This window comes from Wyeomyia smithii, chromosome 3 (genome assembly GCF_029784165.1).
Source record: "Wyeomyia smithii strain HCP4-BCI-WySm-NY-G18 chromosome 3, ASM2978416v1, whole genome shotgun sequence".
In the NCBI taxonomy this organism is placed as follows: domain Eukaryota; kingdom Metazoa; phylum Arthropoda; class Insecta; order Diptera; family Culicidae; genus Wyeomyia; species Wyeomyia smithii.
Genome location: NC_073696.1, coordinates 8,049,674 through 8,074,013, shown reverse-complemented (window position 1 = coordinate 8,074,013; position 24,340 = coordinate 8,049,674). Strand labels below are relative to the sequence as shown.

Here is a 24,340-nt window from a genome sequence, read left to right as displayed (position 1 = left end):
ATTTTAAAGATTTTTGGAACGATTCGCCCAGAAAGAACACACCTTCGAAGGTCAGGTACTGTAGAGGGTTAGGCATGACTTTGGACTACGGCTGGAAAAGTGTAACCGTTTGCAAAATTGAGGATAGTGCTTTCGTCGTCTTTTTGTTAACAACCATACAAATACTTAAAAGATGCTTTATTCCGGATTCTCTGATCTATTAATTTCTCCATGTTACCACGAAGCCATACTTTATGACTTAACATATACGTACAATACTTTGAACGCAACTAATAACGTACAGTGCACTGGATGTAAATAAATTTTACGATTCTTACTGGTGCATTGCGATTGTATCGCTCAACATGCACGCTTACTGCCGTGTTCGTAGGTTATGGTTAGTGACTTTGATTAGCGCACGCAATTGCAGTTCAGATTCAGTTGCTCGGTTCTTGCTCACATTCAGTTGCATTCTCGACGACCGCCGTTTGTTCGACTGGTGACGGTGCCGCTGGCATCACAGTCGGTGGCGACGGTGGTGCCGGTGATTCGGTAGCATCTTTTTCACTCTCCGAGTTGTTATTATCAACAGCCTGCGTCTCATCCGCCGAGTTTCCTGTTGCTCCCGTTGCTTTCGAAGACGATGACCGGTCACCACTGTCCTCCTCGAGTCCAGCGCTACTATCGGCGGTTGAATCCTGCAAAAGAGCAAACCGGTTGTGCTCTTTTGCGGCTGATCTGCTCGCCTTAGGAGTTGAGCTGGTTACTGAATTGTTGGTTTTTGTGAGGAAATTCTCTACAGATTCGTCTGCGAAGCTCTGAATTATGGTACAAAATAAAATTTCGATTTAATGTTAAAGTGATCAATCTGCCAAGAGTGTATTGAACTCACCTTTTTCCTGCTAATTTGTTTACAGTATAGCCGTTGATGGCGATACATGTGGCTCCTGGTGGTAAAACGCGTCGAACAGTATCGACAGATGAACTCGTTCAGTGCAGGCCTTAAGGTGCAAATGGTCATGTGTCTACGTACGAAACCAGCTCCCTTGAATACTCTCTTGCAGTAGGTGCATGGGTGAAGAGGCTTATTCTTTATCGCTACCTCTTTGTTGTCTTTACTATCGTCCGGTGATTCTGCCTTGGGCCTTATACTCGAGCTGCTTTTGCTGTTTTCCTGTTTCACTTTGAGTTGCTTTTTTGGGACTGTTTCCGATGATTTCGATTCCTGTTTTATGTCTTCCAACTGACGCTATAGAATATATGTAATACTTTTGTTAGCAAAAATCGCCTAGTTCAACACTGAAATAACTTACGCTATATTTACACGATAGTTTTTGATGCTTCCTAAGATTAGCCCGATTGGAGATGGTTATTCCGCAATGCTGACATTTGACTTGTTTGTGCAGCTTCCGGACAGTGCAAACACGCTGATGCTCCAATAGACTTTCCCTCGCTGCAAAGCCTTTTCGACAGTAACCACAGAGATAATCCGAAGGCTGATTACTGATGCAGCGTTTTTCCTTGTGTTTCAACTTATCAGCACTATTAACTGGTTGTCGGCAGTATTTGCAGAAGTTTCTCCTTAGCTCCTTTTGCCCGTTGATGGAGTGATTGTCAGTAGATTTAAGGGTTTGCTTACTCACAGGAGGTTGTTTGGGTACCTGAACAGGTGGAAGTTGTTTTGGTACCTGAACAGGCGTAAGTGGCTTGGTGGTCACTGGAGCTGATTGATGCGTGGCTCTGGTAATTTTTATGGGTTGTTCCTTGAAAGAAATAATATAACGTGAAATTATAGTTTAAAATGCAGTAGGTATCATACTTTTTGGTACTGTGCACAACGTTCCCGCTGGTGCCTCAACAGGTTACTTCGAGAAGAAAATGCATTGGGACAGTATGGACATGGATGCTCTGTCGCTGCTCGACCAAGTACACACCGACCGTTGTGATGCTGGTAGCGAGTTTTCCTATTAACCGTTTGCGTACAATAGACACACTGAGTCTCTTCTTCTGCTTCCAATTGATCTTCTTCCATGGCACTTTCGTCAACAGGTGACCGTGATCTAGGCTGTGGCATATGTACTACAGAGGTTTTTTCTTCTGTCTTGAGAAGCTCTTTGATATCGACACATTTTGTTTTTTGCTGTAACTTCATCTCCTGGAGCACCTTGCATTTATGTTGATGCTTGAGTAGATTCGACCGATGTGAGTATGTATGATCGCAATATTCGCAAGTGGCTCGTGCTTTTGTTTTCGTCACTATCGGTTTCTGGTCCAAAGTCTTATTCTGTATGGTGTTTTCCACTGGAGAGATTACACTTGCCTCTATGGTTTCGAAAGAGGGTGACGTGGTTAATGTGATTTTGGGTGCCGCAGCTGGATCCGGTTCATCGATGCCTTTCATTTTGCATACCTCCCGGTAGACACGACAGGTATTGCGCAAATGACCCGGCAGGCTTGCACTGCGAACGAACGTCATGTTACAGTACACGCAGCGCGCCTTGGAAGGATTTTTATTCTTCATCGTCAGACATTTGCCGTTACGATGCTTGTAAGATTTCTTCATTTTTTTCTTACAATACTCACAACGTTGCTGAGCTGGATCGAAGACCGTCGTTACCGGGCGACTAGCGTTGTTTATGACACAACTCGAGTTTGACTGCGTATTGACAACTGCGTTCCTTTGGGCAGGCATTTCCTGAGAACGAAGAGGTTGTTGGTCAAAGAGATGGATCTATGTATGATACAAGTAATAATAAATTCTAGACCATTTAAACTTATTACATAACCATTCGAAACTATTCGTAAGAGAAGTGAAACATGTGACAAACAAAGATTTGATAGCTGCTTAATAAGTGTTCAATAGAGATAATGATAAAATAAGATAAGAGAGTCCTATTCACGTTCAGCGTTGACATTCGTTGGGAGTTACTCACCCAAACCCCCAGTTTTGTGGAGTTGTCATCATTTTGTTTATCCATGAGAGTGATATTAATATTTGCTGGCCTTTAAATCAAATTTTCTATCAACCAAACCTCAGATCTCAAAAAACGTTTAGAAATTTTGAATTGATATTGTGAAATATGACCATCAAAACGAAAAGCTAATAAAATTTATTATTTGGAGGGAATACTTTATTCAGTGAAAAAATATCGATATAAATTTTACTCATAATGTTGTCACTAAACTTTTACTGGTTATAAAAAAGAGGTAAATCATATCTTATCTATTAATAGCGGCTATACATTAAAAGGTAAAACTGAAAAAAACCGCACGTGAAACGAAATAGGATTGAATTTCTCCATTCTCCACCACGTGTAAATGAGAAGTAAAACACGCATCGTCTCGGTAACTGCACGTGAGCATAGCATTGAAGCCAATACTATTTACATAAAGTTGAACGCTCGTAGAAGTTGTGAAGCGATCATATTTCTCCTCGTTTTATTTATTTTTCATCTCATCCTATATAGGCTAGACGTCCAGTCCGAAACGACGCTACCATCAACTGATAGAGCAAACTATGTCACGTTACGACTATGTCATCATTAGAGCGAGTAGAATACCTTTAAAAAATACGAAACGTGTTACGGAAAAAACACTCATTTCAAAAGATTTAAGCATACCAAATTTGATGGAAAGTATTTGCGTCTACGTTGAATAAAATCCAACAAAATGTCATCCGAAACAATGGAAATGTCAGGAAACGCGCCCTTAATATTGGTCATATGACGTTGTAAAGTAGTTTTAGATATTTGATGAGTCCGTGCAGTCAATCTTAGCGATTTATTTTCCAACAAGCATTCTTTAATGCCCTGAAGTAACGCAAGCCAGTTAACTTTTCGTGGCTCTTTTGCTTTTTTTACCTATAAAGCGGAAAATGACACAAAAACGTCAATGTGTTTTATCCAAAAAAGAATCTTTAATGCGAATTTGTTTCAAATAAATGCTATAATTTGATGTTATAATCCAAAGCCATTACCAAAAATAGTAGGAGGGTGGTATTCAAGACACGACCGCATGGCGTTGACTACCGTATTCTTATATTCCATTGAAACAAATAGTAGAGGGAATTGCAACGCTTCTATTACAAAATTTCGAGGCACCAAAAGGTGCCAGTTGCCGCTTATATTCTTGTTTTCTGGTTAGTCCGTCCAGAACTCCAGCCATTTTTGTATTCTGCAGTAGCGATGTACTACTAACCGCCACCAGCATTACGGGTGAAACCAGCACGAGATGATCGGTACCTTATTGTCTTTCCTATTTTCAGCTGCTAACACCTAGCGTCCCTATGCAATCGGTACGGTTTAGTAATGAAACTGATGGGGTTAAATGTTCGAACGGTACCTTTTATATCAAGGCTTCGTCAGTTAGTTAGAAAGAAGGAGGGGATAAGTAGAAAATGGAATGACAAGGAACGCAAAAAAGCATCGGAAACAGAAAGTGACAACAACAATAACAACAAAGTCAGATCGATTGTATCCGTTAGTGTCGACTGTGCTTGGGAAGAGAGGTAGTGATTGGCTGCGCGGTATGATTTAGACAATCGGTATTAATTACCAATTTTTCAATAGTGTATCTCAAACAATAGTTTGTTTTTGTTACATAAATTAACCGTAAAAGAATTTTTGATCGATTGATGCCTAAACCTCGAAAACCTGATTATAAATGACTGAAAAATAAGCGCTCAAAACCTGACCACTTTTCCCTGGCTTTCCCTGGTTGAATTACTAGATTTTCAAATTCAGGCGCCTAACTTCGATATAGACGTTAGTCAACGTCAAAAGAATCATTTTATCACTATAATTGATACAATCAAACTATTGAAATAAAAAAAATCGAAATTTTGTTGTGCAAATGACAACCAAGTTTATATTAAAAAAACATTGAGTTTTTTTTGACGTTGACTAACGTCTATATCGAAGTTAGGCCCCTGAATTTGAAAATCTAGTAGTTCAACCAGGGAAAACCAGAGAAAAGTGGTCAGGTTTTGAGCGCTTATTTTGCAGTCATCTATAATCAGGTTTTCGAGGTTTTGGCATCAATCGATCAGAAATTCTTTTACGGTTAAATTTATGTAACAAAAACAAACTATTTTTTGAGATACACTATTGAAAAATTGGTAATTAATATCGATTGTCTAAATCATACCGCGCAGCCAATCACTACCTCTCTTCCCAAGCACAGTCAACACTAACGGATACAATCGATCTGACTTTGTTGTTATTGTTGTTGTCACTTTCTGTTTCCGATGTTTATGCTGCTGTTAGCGGAAAAAACCTTGCAAATATGCATCTTTTTGTTGGTGTTAATTTTACGACAGCGGCCGGCGCCCCATCATTCTGATTCCAAAACCGCACCAGTGACATGCGGACGCTAGGTGGTAGCAGCTGAAAGGAGGAAATACAAAATAGTACCGGTCATCTCGTGCCGGTTTCCCCGTAATGCTGGTGGCTTTAGTAGTAAATGGCTACTGCAAAACACTTGAATGGCTGGAATTCTGGACGGACTAACCAGGGAACTATAATCGGCAACTGGCACCTTTTGGTGCCTCGAAATTTTGGTACAGAAGCGACTAATTGAATTTTCTGTTTTACCAAATGCTGCTGCTAGCGGAAAAAACCTTGCAAAAATGCATGTTTGTGTTGGTGCTAATATTACGACAGCGGCCGGCGCAGCTTTCAAGAAACATTTGTCTCTACCATTCCATCATCTATGTAGCCCCTCCCTTTTTCTAATTATCTGACGAAGCCTTGGTATAAAACGTATCGTTCGAACATTTCACCCCATCATTAAACCGTACCGGGTACATACGGACGCTCGGTGTTAGCAGCTAAAAGGAGGAAAAACAAAATAGTACCGGTCATTTCGTGCCGGTTTCACCCGTTATGCTGGTGGCTTTTAGTAGATTAACCAGAAAACAACAATGTAATCGGCAACTGGCACCTTTTGGTGCCTCGAAGTTTTGTTACAGAAGCGGCAAATTGAATTTTCTGTTTTACCAAATGCTGCTGCTAGCGGAAAAAACCTTGCAAAAATGCATGTTTGTGTTGGTGTTAATGTTACGACAGCGGCCGGCGCAGCTTTCAAGAAACATTTGTCTCTACCATTCCATCATCTATGTAGCCCCTCCCTTTTGACGTTGGACTAACGTCTATATCGAAGTTAGGCACCTGAATTTGAAAATCTAGTAATTCAACCAGGGAAAACCAGGAAAAAGTTGTCGGGTTTTGAGCGCTTATATATCAGTCATTTCTTTTCAGAATTTCGAGGTTTTGGCATCAACCGATCAGAAATTCTTTTACGGTTGAATTTATGTAACAAAAATAACCTATTGTTCGAGATACACTATTGAAAAATTGATAAATCCATGGAACCAGAGCGGTGGTATCAGGCAGCAGCGGCGGAGGTAGTGGGCAGCTGCATTTCTTCATTCTGTTCGATAGCTAGAGCTGTTGCGTGTGTATGGCTAGCTATAGCGTGTGTAAGATATAGCATGTGTAGCATATTATGGCTATAGCGTGTATATCTTCAGCGTGTGTACGGATAGTTATAGCGTGTGTGTGGATTGCTGCTGCGTGTGTAATGATTACTTATGGCGTATGTATGGATAGTAATAGCACATGGTTGGATAGCTTATGCGTGTTTATAGATAGTTGTATCGGATGTATGGATAGGAATAGCGTGTGTATGGATAACTTTAGCATGTTTGTATAAAAAACTATAGCAACAGCGTGTGTATGAATAGTTTTAACGTGTGTATAGATAGTTATAGCATGTGTGTGGATAACTATAGCGGGTGTTTATCGAAGATTATTATTGTCATTAAAAATATTAAAACGTCTTAACGAACACAGTTGTGAATTTGATTTTACAGCAGCGATTTTAACTTCTTCAGCCAGTCTTTAGTCATCGAGAAAAAATTACTGCCTATGAATGATCAACACTTATTTACTAAAAATTTTATTATTGGTAAAAAGAGTTGCAAGTTTTCTCAAAAAGCATTCATTAAATTTTCATTTTTGTTTCTCGGTCCGCGGTTTTGATTTTGTTTCTCGCACACAGAGAAAGAAACAAACTTGTCGCTATCGTGAAAAATAACAAAACAATTAGAAATGCTCTAAATCACAACTGAAGAAGTTAAGATATTTTCCTGTCACTCGCCAAAACCTTGATAACAACTACCGAAAAACGTGTAATTGAGCTCTTGCTGTATTAAGTTATTGAAATAAACGTATTTTTTGTTTAAATACATGAAATTATATGCTGGGCTAGAGCTAACCGAGCATGAGTTTTATCAATTTAATGTCAAACAATTTTTAAATTTAAAATTTTCGTTTGAATCGTTCTGGGCTCCAATTTCAGATAGTTTCGTTAAGTTTGCTTTTTGCTTAGATAGGAAAATTTTACCAATTCGCTCAATTAAATGATTGTCTTGCTGGTGCAGCTACGAACAAAGGTTTGATTCGAATATGTATGAAATGACAGCGATTAAATAAAAGATATCCATTCTTTTAGTAGGGCAGGAAACATATTCTAAGCAGCTTTAGGAACCGCCTGTGTATTCAGACGAAATACTCGAAATGTGCTGGGTGAAACTCAAACAATAGTATATCAATCTGCTCTCTATCGTTTCCTCTGTCAGAACTTGTTTTCGGATTGTAAAACTAAGTTAGCAAACTTTGACAATCATCAATCAAAGTTACCAGTCGAGGGACACTATTCCAATCACCCCGAACCTATTGTAAGCAGTTCCCATCTGTTTTGCAGGCGTTTTTTTTTTCAGCACCTGAAGTGGCTCCTGAATAGCTGCAATATAGGTCGATTTGTTTCAATTGCAATTGTTCACAGATTTCTTTGTGATTAACGGTATTTCTTATATTCGTAAGACAGCTAGACAATCAAAGTTTTCGTTTCCATCATTGAAATTGTCGATAGTGGTCGAAATGCAGGAGTTTGAGGCCTGTTTTCTTCGACTGATTAAAATAGGTGCTACTGCTTAAGCCGTTCCCTACCCTATATATTATTATTTATAACGTTTTAACGTCTCAGCATTCAGAAATGCACTAGATAAAATTGCAGCAAATACTAGAGTTGCAATTCTCTCTATTATTTGTTTTAATGGAAAATAAGAATACCGTAGTCCAACGTCATGCGGTCGTGTCTTGAATACCACCAATACCATTTTTTTCAATTTTAGGGACCCCAAGGACTCGTCAATTATATTTTGTTTCTTATAGACTCAGCCGGTGCTGTATTTTCGTGAATCACAGTTTTCAGTAAATTGCTCAATGAAAATACTGGTTTACAGCAAAAATAAAATTACTGAACGAAATTCAGTAAATTGTAAAACTAAATTACAGAACATTTTGGAAAATTGGTTTGCTGATATGCTTCAGCAATGTAATTTTGGTGTGTGGGGACATGAATGCTAAGGTAGAACGGGGGCCAGTATACAAACTGATGATCGGGCCAGATAGCCTGCACTGCGTGTCTAATGGTAACGGCCACCGTTGCGTAAACTTTGCGGCCTCTCGTGGTATGGTAGTCAAGACCCACGTACCTTCTTCTCCCGCAGATACCCACAAATCCACTTGGAGATCACCCGAACAACAGACAGAGAATCGAATTGACCACGTTATAATCAACGGCAGGTTCTTCTCCGACATCACCAACGTTCGCACCTACCATAGTGCGAAAAACGATTCGGACCACTATCTAGTAGCTGTGTTCATGCGCTTGAAACTCTCGATGGCGAATATCGAGCAACTGCGGGACGCTGGGGTTGCACAGAGATACGCGCAGCAGCTGGAGGCAGCGTTACCCACGGACGAGCAGCTTGGCGCAGCTACACTTGGAGATGTCTGGAGGAGCATCCGATCCGCCATATGTGACACTGCTGTAGCCCTATTAGCTACAAGAGCTCCGAATCATAGAAATTACTGGTTCGACGGCAGCACGGGCGAGAATGTTGCAACACCGTACGATAGCGAACGTGGAACGATAACGACAGGCACGAAATAACCAAAAGTCAGTCCTTCGGAGGAATAAACGCCAGCAGGAGTACCGAGATCGCGTAGCAATGGAAAAACTGCACCTAACGACACTCAGAGTTTAACGAGAAGCTGAACAGCTACCGTGAAGGCAACGTGCCGCAAGCAGATACATGCAGGAACTTGGACGGCAAGATAGAAGTAGCACTTCGACGACCATCTGAACGGCGATGCAGTAGAGCGCGAGAACTGTATGGCAACTGATCTTGGTGCACGAGCAGAAGACAACAGGATTTCAGCCCCCTATGCCCTGGAGGTGGAGGAGGAGATTGACAGACTGAAAAACAATAAAGCGGCTGGAGTGGACCATCTTCCCAGCGAGCTGTTAAAATACGGTGGAGAAACACCAGCTAGAGCCGTGCAATGGGTCATTGTCAAAATTTAGGAGGACAACGGGTACCGGAGAAGTGGATGGAAGGTATTGTGTGTCCCATCTACAAAGAGGGCGACAAGCTGAAGTGCTGCAATTACCGGGTGTGTAGTTCGAATTTCGGGGACAGAGTCCCTTCAAAACTCGACAAGGTTCGAGGCAAGGGTACGGTCTCTCGTGCCTACTGTCTAATATTGCCCTGTAAGGTGTCATTAAAAGAGCGGGGATTAACACGAGTGGTGCGATATTCAACTGTTTGGGTTCGCCGACAGATACGTATATCGGACTGAAGACTAAAGCCAAACGGATTGGACTGGTCGAAGATGAAGTACGTGAAAGGAAGGGGTTCAGACAGCGCTAACCTCCCACTTCGAGTTCAAGTCGGTAGTGATGAACTCGAGGTGGTCGATAAGTTCGTGTACCTGGGCTCACTGCCGACAACGATACCAGCATAGAAATTCATGTTTGGTTTCCGAAAGACGCTCCGATCGAGTTGAATTCGCCGCCGCACCAAGTTAACCATCTACAAGACGCTGATGAGACCGATAGTCCTCTACGGGCATGAACGCCCGGAGAACCCTTGCGGTGTTCGAGTGGAAGGTTTTGCGTACCATCTTCGGTGAAGTGCAGATGGACAACAGAACGTTGAGAAAGCGAATATCCCACGAACTGCAGGAGTTGCTTATGGAGCCATCTATCGTCCACACCGCCAAGATTGTCAGGTTGTGGTGGACTGGGCATTTCGTAAGGATGTCGGACGACAGCCCGGTTAAGATGGTTGAGACCAAACCGTCAGGGACGGGACGGAGGTGCACAGCGGGCAAGGTGAATTGGAACCGAGTGGAATATAGAGGACGCTTACATACAGCAAAAGCCACACCACGGCTTGGAACTGTTTGGTAAGGTAAGATAAGACTTATTTTTGTTAGGAGGAGAGTAAACAGGGGTACAGTAGAATTTAGCTTGAAGGAAGGGTATGTAATGGGGATCCTGAGAATAAACCCATGTCAAAGTTCTTTGACAACGAAATGGCCTGATTTTACTAAGATTCGAACCCACAACCATGCGCTTGTCAAAGCTACGAAGCCAAAACGGTTTGTTCGATCGGTGTGACATCTTCGGCAAAGTTGTAGAACATAGTTCTGTCTTTCTGAAAAAATATGCACACTAAAAAAATTTATTCACTTCTGTTCGAGCGTCTTGATAGAAAAACTTCACTACATTTTCACTTTTTTTTTTGATAGAAAAACTTCACTACACTTTCACTTTTTTTTTCAAAAAAGTGAAAGTGTACTAAAACAATGTTTCTCCAGGAAAATTTAAAAAAAATTAATTAGGTATCTGAAAAGCTATTTTTTTAAATATCTAATTGTTATTATAAAAAGTACAAAAGATTGAAGGTTCTACATCAAGCGTCAGGATAGCCGGTGAGATATCGGACTCGTTCGTGACGTTAGATGGTTTGAAGCAGGGTGACGGGCTGTCGAACTTATTGTTTAACATCGCATTGGAAGGTGCTATACGGAGGGCTGGTGTGCAGAGAAGCGGCACCATCATTACGAAGTCGCACATGCTTCTCGGTTTTGCGGACGATATCGACATCATTGGTATCAACGTAGAGCTGTGGAAGAGGCCTTCGGACCTCTCAGGAGGGAAGCTGCGAGATTTTGGCTTGTCATAAACTCTGCCAAAACGAAATACATGGTGGCTGGCAGAGTGCGTGATAGTCCGTCGGAGGTTGGTGCTGCGGTGATGCTAGAGGGGGAAACATTTGAAGTAGTCGACGAATTTATTTACCTAAGAACATTAGTGACATATGACAATGAGGTTAGCCGTGAGATAAAGAGGCGGATAGCAGCCACAAACAGGGCCTTTTACGGATTACGTAACCAGCTCAGGTCCCGCAGTCTGCAAATCCGTACTAAACTTGCACTCTACAAAACACTGATTCTTCCGGTGGCTCTCTACGGCCATGAATCATGGACGCTGAAAGAGGCTGATCGGCGAGCTCTTGGTGTTTTTGAGCGTAGGATTTTGCGTTCAATCCTTGAAGTGTACCAGGCATACAAATCGGCGGATATAGTCAAGCGGATAAAACACGGCAGGCTTCAGTGGGCTGGGTATGTAGCGAGAATGCCGGATGAGCGTCAAGCGAAGGCTATATTTAGCAGGAGTCCCGATAGAGGTCGTCGACTTCGGGGTAGACCCCGCACTCGTTGGATGTGTGCTGTCGACGAGGATGCACGCGAAATAGGTGTTAGGAAGGATAGCAGCCCCAGTGCGTCTTGAACTGTCCTACAGATCAGACGTTTTTTCGGTTGCTTGTGGACTGGTCTTCGACTACCTATAGCTTCAAAGCTTGTGTTTTGTCAGTGTGTCTTTTAAAGACTACCTGAAAGTTATTTCCCATCAGTCTTTCTCAAGACTATCTATTTCTTTCTCAATACTTGCAATTTGATATTATTTTTGAACTTTTTTCGTATCACCTGAAATGGCTGGACGGAAAAAGAAACCTCGCATCGCTGCGAGGAGGAAAAGAGAGGCATCTCTTTCTGACACATCGAGTGTCTGTAGTGACAATCCTTTTGATATTTTGCCTGAGCAAGAAGCTGGTGAAATGGAAGTTATTAATAATGAAACTATACAAAATATAAAATCTTTAAAAAAGGAGAAAGTTCCACCTATTGTGGTAACTATTTCTTCTGAATTTAATATGTTCAAAAAAGAACTTTCAACGTTTGTTTCTGACGTTAAAGTAACCTATCAAATTGGCCGTAGAGGTGAATGCCGCTTATTAGCCGACTCAGTAAAGGGTCGTGATCGTCTTGTTCAGTATTTAACTGACAAGATGTACAAATTTTTTTACATACGACACCAAGAACGCCAAGCCGTTCAAGGTTGTCTTGAAAGGTCTCACCAACGATCAAACCGTTGATGAGATCAAACTTACTTTAACAGAATTACTTGGCATAGCCCCTACCCAAGTAATTCTTATGAAACAAAAATCACGAGGCGAAAACAGTCAGAGAACTGGAATTTCTCTTGTTAATTATTTAATTCATTTTAACCGCAATGAGGTTAACAACTTAAAATTTTTTGAAAAAGCACATGCTTTGTATAATGTGCGTGTAAAGTGGGAAATTTATAGGAAGTATGGCGGAGGTGAAAAGCATATCACCCAATGCCGTACTTGCCAACGTTATGGCCATGGTTCCAAATTCTGTAACATGGACCAAAAATGTCTTAATTGTGGAGACTCTTCTCACAAAAAGGACACATGTCCTGTGAAAGAGAGTAAAAATTTTCGCTGTGCGAATTGTTACGGCAACCATATGTCAAATTTTTATCAATGCCCAGTCCGTTTAGCAATTGTTAAGGCAAGGCAAGGTGAACAAAATTCAATTTCTCAATTAAAACCAACTTCAAAACAAAATTCTCCAAGCGTACCAGTGACGCATAGTTTACCTACTCCTTTGCATACCCGTTTAACTTATGCACAGGTTACAGGTAGTTCGAACATTATACCGCCTAGTGTTGGTAGTTCGAAAATGACCGTTAATATGGGTAAGCAAAACACGCTAGAAAATAATTGTACACCTATCACTCCAGCTAATATTGCTACCGAAAATATTTTCTCTAATGACAACTGCCTGGGGCCTATTACGGCAGGTAAACTTTCTTTTTTGCAACAGGCAATGTTCGATCTTATGAACGCCATGTTGCAGGCAAAATCAATGTTTGAAGCCATTCAAATAGGCACAAATTTTACTATTAAAATTGTTTCTAATTTAAAATTTAGCAATGATTTTAAATAAAACAATTAAAATATTAAATTGGAATGCTCGCTCATTGAAGGCCAATGAGAATGAGCTTTTTAATTTTTTAACAGTAAATAATGTGCATATTGCAATTATTACTGAAACATTTTTGAAACCTAACATAAAATTAAAATATGATCCCAATTACGTGGTTCATAGATATGATAAGATTCAGGGTTCCGGCGGTGGAGTTGCAATTGTTATTCATCGCCGAATCAAACATCGTGCTCTTCCCCATCTTGAGACGAAAGTTATTGAAACTTTGGGAATTGAAGTTCAAACTGAACTTGGGATTTTATTTATTGCCGCAGCATATTTACCATTTCAATGCACACGCGAGCTCAAAAATTATTTTAAAGGTGATTTACAAAAACTCACCAGAAATCGTTCGAAATTTTTCATAATCGGCGATTTTAACGCTAAACATCGTTCATGGAATAATTCTCAAAGTAATTCCAATGGCAAAATTTTATTCAATGATTGTTCTTCAGGATACTATTCTATTTTGTCTCCGAATAGCTTTGCTTTTCTTCTGTAAGAAACCCTTCAACATTTGATTTGGTGCTAACAGATCAAAGTCATGTATGTAGTGATTTGATCACACATGCTGACTTTGATTCTGACCATCTTTCAATAACTTTTTCTTTATCCCATGAATCAGTTTTAAACCCTATGAGCTCTGTTTTTAATTATAACAAGGCTAATTGGGAAAGATACAAAACTCATATTGAGAGAAATTTCAATAATGAGTTTGATTTGCAAAACGAAGTGAATATTGATTCCGCTTTGGAAGCATTAAAATGTGCAATTGTTGATGCCAGGAATTATTCTGTTCCAAAGGCTCAAGTGAAATTTGATTCATCAATAATTGACGAAAATCTTCAACTTCTAATTCGTTTGAAAAATGTCCGCAGACGTCAATATCAACGTTCTCGTGACCCTGTTTTTAAAACTATTTATAAAGATTTACAGAAAGAGATTAAACATAGATTTACTCTTCTGAGAAATCAAAATTTTGAGACTAAAGTTGAAAAATTGGAACCATATTCAAAACCATTTTGGAAGCTGTCGAAGATTCTTAAGAAACCTTCAAAGCCTATTCCAGTTTTAAAAGATGGTGAACGTTTTCTTGTATCCAATGAACAAAAGGCCCAAAGACTTGCTCAGCAGTTTGAGAGTGTTCATAACTCAAATTTGAATTTTGTGAGTCCAATTGAAAATGAAGTCACACGTCAATTTGATTTAATTTCTTCCCAGAATTTTTTACCTGCAGAAATAATTGAAACTAACTTGAATGAGATTAAATCAATTATTAAAAATTTCAAAAATATGAAAGCACCTGGTGACGATGGAATCTTTAATATACTAATCAAACATCTCCCTGAGAGCACAATGGAATTTTTAGTGAAAATTTTCAATTGCTGCTTCAAAATTGCATATTTTCCCAAATTATGGAAAAATGCAAAAATTACTCCCATTTTAAAACCGGATAAGAACCCAGCTGAAGTTTCAAGTTATCGACCAATCAGTTTGCTTTCTTCAATAAGTAAACTGTTTGAGAGAATTATTCTTAACAGAATGATGTCACACATCAACGAAAATTCAATTTTTGCAAATGAACAGTTTGGATTTCGCCATGGGCATTCCACAACTCATCAATTGCTCAGAGTTACTAATATGATACGAGCTAACAAATCTGAAGGTTATTCCACTGGAGCTGCTCTTTTAGACATAGAAAAAGCATTCGACAGTGTTTGGCATAAAGGTTTGATTGCGAAATTGCAAAGTTTTAATTTTCCAATTTTCCTAATCAAAATTTTAAAAAATTATCTTACTGATCGAACTCTGCAGGTTGTCTATCAGAATTCAAAATCTGATAGATTTCCTGTCAGAGCAGGTGTACCTCAAGGTTCAGTCTTGGGTCCAGTCCTGTACAACATATTCACTTCAGATCTTCCTGATTTGCCTCCAGGATGCACAAAGTCATTGTTCTGCGATGACACAAGCATTTCCGTAAAAGGAAAAAGTTTTCGTGTCATATGCAGTCGATTGCAGAAAAGTTTAGATATTTTTTCTTCCTACTTGCAAAAGTGGAAAATCTCTCCCAATGCTTCTAAAACTCAAATGATAATTTTTCCGCATAAGCCTAGGGCTTCTTTCCTCAAGCCAAACAATTATCACGTTGTCAAGATGAATGGGGTTATTTTAAGTTGGTCTGACAAGGTTAAGTACTTGGGACTAATTTATGATAAAAAACTTATTTTCAAAGAGCACATTGAGAGTATACAAGCCAAGTGCATCAAATATACGAGATGTTTATATCCTCTCATTAACAGGAATTCTAAACTTTGTTTAAAGAACAAACTTTTGATTTACAAACAAATTCTTAGACCAGCAATGCTTTATGCTGTACCGATCTGGTCAAGTTGCTGTTCAACAAGGAAGAAAACGCTCCAAAGGATTCGGAATAAAATTCTGAAAATGATTTTGAAGCGTCCTCCCTGGTTTGGTCCACTCGAATTACATAGACTTACTGGTGTTGAACCATTAGAAACTATGTCAAATAAAATTATTAACAATTTTCGACAAAAATCGTTGCAATCTTCAATTGCTACGATAAGCTCTCTTTATAGCCAATAAGTTAGCAATTAAGTTAGTTGTAAGTTTACTTCCCCTTTTCTGACAAGTAGGTTTAAATCCCTACGAATGATAAGTCCTAATTGCGAAAGCAAACAAATCCTAACAATTAAAATTACAAATTTCTAACAGTGTTGAGAAGTCACCATTTGTGATTGGACACACATACTCAATATTTACTAATATTTATCATAAATACTTAAGCTACTAACAAATCCCACCTTAAAAAAAAAAAAAAAAAAAGGATAGCAGCCCAAGACCGAGGGACATGGCGACGTATTCTGGATTCGGCACTGGATCGATAATCGGTCTGTCGCCTTAAAAGTAAATAAGTACAAAAGATTAACATTGTGAAACAAAAAAAAAATGCAGAAAACCACAAAAATTTAATTATAAATTAAATATTTAAAACAACTCAGTTTTTATGAATCCGAATTTTCTCCTACGAAAACTGCACGTTATAAGCTAACTAAAAATAGCCAACATTGATAGTAGTTACTTGGAGAAATAGAAAATGAAAAAACCTTCAGAGAACGATCAATGACACAGGAATAGTTAGGAATATTTGAAATACGGTGATGAAGATAGTGTAGTGAAAATATTATTTTTTTCGTAAATCGGAGTGATTCCAAAAATTGTTCGGGCAAAACGGTCAGTTTTTGTGCGGGCCAAATGGGCAGTCTGAGAAAACGACGGGATAGTACCATTATTATTCTTTATTTCAGTATTCTTAGCATGTGAAATGAGACCCAAAGTCATAAACTCTCGTTTGAAATAAAATTTTCATTTTACAATGTATAAATTTTTGGAAGGACAACATTGCTGACGACACAATCCAAACCGATCAAACAAACCGTTTTGATGCTAAAAATGTTCAGTTGTAGATAGTAAGATCCGGGCTCTGGGACCATTTCGGTTCCAAAAATACTCATATTGGATAGTATTTAACCGTTTTGGGCTGCAGACAAAAACCGGAAGTCACCATCTTGAATTTTAATAGGGCGTCTGGGATAGATTTCCGCCTTCTGGGCACCATCCCGGTTCCAGAAATACCAATTTAGCGAGATTTGTATATATTATTTCTCAGTTTTATTCATCAACTTTCCTTCATGCAGAACTAGAAAAAAATCTTTGGTTTAGAAAATAGTTGACCGAATAAAAAAATGTATCCAGTTAAATAAAAATTTCTTCAAACTTATTCATTTTATTTGAAACTCATTTATACAGCTAAATGATTCGATGTACAAAAGTTATAAATCGCACGTCCAACACGATGGTGTAGGAAAAACTATTTCCTTTGAACGCTTAGTACATAAAAAATTGAAATCTCCAGTGGTAGTACGTCAACTACACCAAATACTCCATTGTTATATTTAATTGGATCCCCCCTCGAGGTTATCAGCAATGGCGTCCAAAAACTGCAACGTTGAATAACTGGTAAAATTCGTCGCTATGGTTCGAATGCTTTCGTTTCGTAGCTCCGTCTCGCCAGCTCTGGAGGGTCCTTGACCGCCTACGTGTGCTGTCAATTTAACTTTCGCTTCCCGGTGCTCCTGTTGAAACATGCGGAATACGTTATGTGGATCCGCATGGTGTGCAGTCAGTATTCGTGCCATTCGGTAGTGCCAATCTTTAGCCTCACTGTATGTGTTCGGTATACCCTGAACGATGTTGGCGTGCAGTGACCAGAAAGTCGGAGTGAAGAGCGGACGATTGCGGAACGATGTTCCGTCAACTGACACAACCATGACTTTACCGAAAATATAATTTTCCGCAAAATCATCCAAAAATCTGTGCAGCTCTAGAGGGGCGTTGCTTTTCAAGACATAAAATGCGTCCGGTATATGCTCGGCTGGTAGGAATGCTATCGCTTTTACGCGTTTGTAATTCTGTAAGAGCCAATGATTCTTTTCGAATGTCACGGTAAGTCCATGCTTTTCCACCGATCGGAATAAGTGATGTGCATAATGAAAAAAGCATACCGATTGGCGGCAATGGGGGAATTCCGCTTCTAATGCGCTAAGCAGTGGTTTTTCGAAATCTGTCAATACGACAGACGGGTTTAGTTTAATGTCACTTCGATTGGCTATTTCCTTCACCTTCTGGAATACTTGACGATATAAAGATTCCGATGATACAGACATCAAGACATAAACCGCTGGACTTAACTGTTGATGGGAGGGACTAATGCTACCGTGTATCGTGAGTATTTGACGTTGCAAACCCGTTTTAGTCGAGAATGTGGACGCTGCCAACCAAAACGTGGCAACAGATAGAACTTTAATATCAGACTGAGAGGCAAACACGAAAGCAGTTTGAGCGTCAGTTCTAACAACATCCTGAAAAAATTGGACACCATCCAAAGTTTGGACACATTCGAAAGGCACATCAACTAAATCCAGAGACATTGCCGGTTCTGAATGATGTTCTTCTCCACGGGCTCGCTTAATTATTTTTCGCTGCGCACCCTTGCTTAGCCAAGTTTGACCTCCTGAGGAACCGGTTGCATCAAATACTTGACGAATGATTTCAGAGGGTTTACTGCTATCGGAAGCTGCACACTCCTTTAATAAATTTCTTTGTTTGATTGCCTGTATTCGTAATGGGTCAGGCTCATGAGTGTGTAATTTTTTATATGACAACAATTCATGTTTGTTATCAAAAAAGTCCGTCGTAACTCTGGCTGGGCATTTGAAAACTTCTTTGCCATCCCCCTTAGTTGATCGACCTTTGCATTCCCAGTAACAGCGGTTCCCTTTCTAAAATAGTAAAGATTAGCGAATTATTTACGGCAAGGACATCATAATTCATTACCTGTGTATTCCTGTAGAACACATACCCGTCCAGTGCCAAGAGATCCTTGCCTCTTGATGTTTTCAGCACTTCTAGCTTACTCGATGAGTCTGTATCACATTCATCACCTTGCTGGCAAGAAGAAACAAAAAATAAGCACACAATTGGTCCGATTGCCTAACAAATGTCCAACGAAAAAATCTTGAATCACAAACACATTTCGAAAAACAATTCCCGATCGATGAGCAGAACATTAGGGTGGAAATATTTATTTGCTGTTTATATTGCGCAACGTCATGTTCACTTTGGACAATCTTAAAACTCTGATGATAAAGTTTTCGTAAACGTAAATCCCTGTTAATGCTGTATGAAACCATACTAAATATATAACGCTTCGTGGCCGGTGTTTGAAATTATAAACATGCCACAGATTTTACAGTTTACCCACTTTTAACTAATTTAATAGAATATTGAACAAACTATAATAAAGGACAAAAGACATACCTGTCGAATCCTTTTGCTAAATCGCTCTGGTTCTGCCGGCTGTTTCTTTTTGATCTTCTCGCTTCTCTGAAAGCTTGTCGAGGGTTCTCCAAGCTCTGGCTGGGTGTGAGTTTGTCCAAGAGTTACCATCGGGGTAGTGACATTTGTATCCGCGCAGCTAGTGTCGTCAGTTTGATCATAGTACTGGCCAGAGTTGTGCACAACTGTCATAGCACCTTCCCGAATAGTTCGAGGGTTCTGTATTACCCACTGGCTTTCCTGGGGAGGAGCTTCGCATTCGTAATCGTAGAATTCTACTTCTTCCTTAACAGCGGTGATATGCTCATATGCACTATCGTCCTGCGCTTGAGATAGATGCTGCTGCTGTTGATGTTGGTTTTCGTTCAACTGGGAGGGTACACTGTCACGAAAACAGTCACGAAATTTTGCATCGGAACGTCGACAAAGTCTGCGGAAAGAATACGCCAAGCTGAGCGTAATCAAGCAATCCGGGCATATTTGCTGCGGTAAACCGTCATCACTAGACACCTGAAACAGGACGATATGGCTTGTAAAACAGATAAACATACACTAAACCCTCATCTCAGTTTTTCGAGCACCATTGTTGTACCCACCTGGGTGTCTGTGCAGCAAGTAATCATGTTGGCAATCACTTCTTGGCTAACTTCTGCAACCGCATACAGCGGAAACCGGCGGAAATCATCACTACGCGAACATATACGACACCAAGAATCCATTGCGACTATCTTCGACGTGCACGCGACGTTTTTCACGAACTTTTCACCATTTAAAATCTTGCTGGCAAACAGAAGCGAAAAACTGGAAAAAACTGCAATGACAAGATGCCGGCGGGATACGAAACGAAAATCTTGCTGCAACGTTTACTCAACAGTACTGGTAGGCGAGAACAATGTAGTGATTAGTGATGGGAAACTTATCGATACTTATCGATAATATCGATAAATGCCTGTCATCGATATTATCGTTAATTTTTTGACGTTAACGATAATTATCGATATTATAAGGGTGAGCACAAGTCAGTGCGGCTGATTACTGGAGGAGACCCAAAAGAAGGAGACCTCTCCTACCCTACCCCAGGAGTTGCTTTTGCCGCTAGGTATTTGTTGGGTGCTGCTATTCGACAAGATTTAGCATTGTTGCAGGTGGTGTAAAGGATCGCCCCGGGTGTCACTGAGTTTCTGAGAAATAATGGTAGCTAAAAAGGTATTTATAGTTTTCAGTTTCCTAAGAACAGATGAATTCGACAACTTAGTACTGGAGAACTTTAAAAAAAATCCAAACTTTTTGCACCATCTCATAAAAAGCAATGATACGAAATTGTAATAAAATGCATTTTTTTTGGCTTGCCAACTCTTATAATATGGTGGACATGCATAGCGGTAGTCTATTGGTAATTCTCTGGTAATTGTTTAGTTTAACTTGGAAATGTTTAAGTTTTAAGTATCTGTTACCCAACAAACAATTTTTAGTTCCACTAAAAATTCAAATCAACGAAATTGTTGCGCCAAAGAAGTATCCTGATTTATACAGGGGGTAGACAAAATAACAGATAAATAAAATTCTCTCGAATTTTAAATGGCCAGAACTTTACGAAAAATGGATCAATTTTGATAACCGGTTTCATTTCACTGGAAAACAGTATTATATTAGTATAACTTGGGAACTGTGACCAACCCACACCGAAAATGTTTCGGATTTCAAGAGTGTGTGTCGAAGTGTACATTTTTGCAACGCATAGAACGTTTTAGGCAACTAAATTGTCTATCTAAAATACTTCATTTAAAAAAAATCTGAGATCACCGATATTTTCTAAAATCATTTTTTGTTTTCAAAATTATATTTTTTTCAGAGCAGGATCTTTAACTCATTTTTTTATATTTTTGAAGGAAAGTTCAGATAATTTTTACTAATATGTATTGATTCATAAGAAAACGCGGGGGATACATGCCTCGTGAAAAAACCATGTTAATTCAGAAATCCGCTTGATAAACCGCTTTAATTCGAAAAATTCGCGTAAAAAAACCACGTTAATTTGAAAATCTGCATAGATAACCTTTTAGAGAAAATCCGCGTGAAAATAAGCTGATCTTTTTAAATGTTAATCCAGATAAATTTTCAAACGCAAGCTTGCAAAGTTGCTTGGTTTAATAAGACCTACACACCCACAATGTTCGATTGAATTCTGCTAGAGTGCTGCAAGCTCAAAAAAAATTAGTACCCAACAGGGAAAAAAGCAGGGCTCTTTATATTTTACCACCCCCACGAAGGAAGTGAGCACCGAGGTAAAGTTTATTTCACAGACCAAGTTCCCCAAGAAAGGGATGTCAAAGTTGCTCTTCTTTCGCTCCGGGCTGGCCGTGAACAGGGAAATTTATAGTACGAAGTGCCTGACAGAAGTTGCGTCGTTCATCAAGAAATACCATAAGCGCGAAGACACGGTGTTCTGGCCAGATTTGACGTCGGCCAACTACTCGAAGCGATCGTTGGAGGAGATGGAGCGGCTGAATATCGATGTGGTACCGAAGTCGGCGAATCCGCCCAATGTCCCCCACCTGCTTCCCATCGAGAATTTCTGGACAAACTTGAAGCGCAAGATCTATTCCAACAATTTTGTCGCGAGAACGGAGGAGGAATTAATAAAAAAAAAACGAAGAAAAAGCTTAAAACACGGCTACACGCAAGTTTTCGTCCGCCATGGCGAATGTTCCGGTTAACTGCCGGAAGGCTGCACGCAAGGACGTAATATTTTTTTGTGAGGAAGCTAACATAGATAGATAAACTTCCATGGGAAATTTATCCAACTGAATTATCTGTCATAGTTTTTTTTCCATCACCATCTGAAAAAAATTTTTTTTTACCGCAAGCGTTAGCTGTCAAATTATCGATACTTATCGATAATATCGATAAAAGCCCCGGAATTATCGATTGTTCTCGATATTTGCACCCCTTTGGCATCACGCCATGCTTCAAGGGCTAACATCTCAACATATGTAAAAACGAGATAGCATATCACCGCTTCTTTTCATACATCTTTATCTTACTGCTGACAGCGGGCACAAATTAATTTGAGCCCAGGACATGAGTTCATTGTCATTCACTGTTACTCGGTATAGGGATGCCAAAGGCTCGGATGTTTGTTTTGGGCGATATTTCCCACCACTAGAACAATGACATTTCAGTTTAGTGTCAGAGATAACAGGTGCGGCGGCAATGTAAAATCAACGATTCTGAAGTTCTCTGCCGACTTTTTGCCGACAGTAATTGCTGGTAAATTCAGTGACGTATGCATATTATTGTTTGAACATAAAACAAAAACCTTGAATAAAGAGATGAAAAAAACCGGTTCTGCTGCTGTTCTGCTTTGTAATTCAAATGAAACTTCATTAATAAGTTTGTCAGCCATATGTCTAATGTCGAATTCGTTTTCGCGGTGTAGCTACACCGTCCCGGACTACACTTTGCAGCTTAAAAAAATGTTTTTAAATGTTTTATTTTCAGTGTAGTCGGATTGGTATGCGTAATAATAGGGATAGCTGTCAATTTGTTTTGTTTTGACCATTATCGTCATCATCTTTTAGTCACATTTCCATTTTATATTTCCAGCTCGCGAATGTGCTGAAAAAATTTTACCTGACACTATACAACGCGGAACGAGAACCAAAACAAACTAGTTTCGACACATACGTGTGAATGTGTTGGTAACTCCCAAAAGTACACACTGTTTTTTTTCGGGTGTAATCCGGGACAGGAAAAGTGTAGTTCGGAAAGTGAAAAAAATCATTTGAAAAAAAAGGAAAAAATGTAGTCCGAGTGTAGCTACACCACGAAAACGAATTCGACATAAACGAGAACATTTGCCAACAGTCTAGGCGTTTACTGTTAGTTTCAAAACATTTGAAAAACGCCGAAAAGGTAAATGCTTTTTCAACTACAACTTTGTTTAACTAGTGTTGATTAAAAAACTGTTCTGTATATGAAATAAGATTCCTTTTTCGTTATTATTTTGATAAGAAGCATTTGCGGAAATAAAAGTTTTTATTTGATGGTAAATCCACAGAGAACAGACGTGCATCTTTCATGTCGTTTTCGTTTTCGCGGTGTAGCTACACTCAAACGACACTTTTGACACCGTAAATGTTTTATTTGACTTTTCGGACTAACCTTTTACTGTCTCTGACTACACTTTTTCTGTCCCTGACGACACCCGAAAAAAGCAGAGTGTACTGTAGGAAGTTACCAACACATTCACACGTATGTGAAAACTGGTTTGTTTTGGTTCCCATTCCACGTGGAAAAGTGTCAGGTAAATTTTTTCAGCACATTTGCGAGATGGACGGAAACGAAACAAAATGACGAATGCGACCAAAACAAAACGAATTGACACACGCATACCAATGCAACGACACTGAAAATGTTTTTTTTTGAAGCTGCAAAGCATAGCCCGGAAAAAGTGTAGCTACACCGCGAAAACGAAAACGGCATTATTTTCAAAGGATGTGTGTTGTCAATGATAAACCAAGCACTGATATCGATAAGAATACAGCAATATTTTTGCAGTGCAACTGGGGCACCACAAAACACGATTTTCAATTTTTTTTTATGAACATGAATGTCTGTTCTTTGTGATAAATCTCAACAGATAATACTTTCCATGTGATGAGCATCTCGAAAAAAAATAGAATGAATCCGAGCAGTATAGTCAATGTGAAAATCACAGAATATTATAACTCGAAGAGAAATATAAAGAATGTTTGGGATTTTTGTTCGTTCTTGCAACTCAAATTTGTAGCTCATTCGGACTATTAACTTACTTAAAGTAAACTTTGTAGGCCGACGGACCATTTACCGATGTGAGACCGAACACATCCAGCTTCTGAAGTCCTGGGCAGCCGTTCTTCAGTCACATCGTACACCAGCAGATTGTGCATCTTTTTGAACCGCGTACATTCCCTGAGTGCGAGACCTAGCACGGAGTCGACGGCCTCTTCACATACATAAGATATACGTAACACTCAGGAAGAAATCTTCCAAAAAAGTTGGTACAAAATGAACTACTCGAAAGTATCAACCTCTGTAAAAAAAACCTCTGAGTAGTTTATGGACATGCGCAGCCCTGCATTTGTCTCGTTCCCATTCGAAAAATGCAGCATTTTTTAAACAACTTTTTGACA

At 39.4% G+C, this 24,340-nt stretch overlaps 1 protein-coding gene across 1 annotated transcript; it reads right to left on the bottom strand.

Annotated features, from left to right (window-relative positions):
* Nucleotides 1-162: 162 nt before the first annotated feature.
* On the bottom strand, nt 163-20,031 carry LOC129729393 (transcriptional repressor CTCF-like). Its single transcript, XM_055687943.1, has 6 exons — nt 19,763-20,031; nt 19,149-19,676; nt 1,799-2,674; nt 1,293-1,742; nt 872-1,228; nt 163-797 (listed from the first exon to the last, which is right to left on the bottom strand). Exons 1-6 carry the CDS (start codon nt 19,883-19,885, stop codon nt 417-419), a joined length of 2,715 nt encoding a protein of 904 aa, XP_055543918.1. The 5' UTR covers nt 19,886-20,031; the 3' UTR covers nt 163-416.
* Nucleotides 20,032-24,340: the final 4,309 nt, after the last annotated feature.

Bases quoted from the DNA above. Each gene is read 5' to 3' on its own strand.
- LOC129729393 (XM_055687943.1), bottom strand. From the start codon at position 19,885: ATGGATTCTTGGTGTCGTATATGTTCGCGTAGTGATGATTTCCGCCGG. The intron at 1,743-1,798 runs GTATGATACCTA...ATTTCTTTCAAG, and splicing joins GTTGTGCACAGTACCAAAAA to GAACAACCCATAAAAATTAC. The intron at 798-871 runs GTGAGTTCAATA...ACCATAATTCAG, and splicing joins AACAAATTAGCAGGAAAAAG to AGCTTCGCAGACGAATCTGT.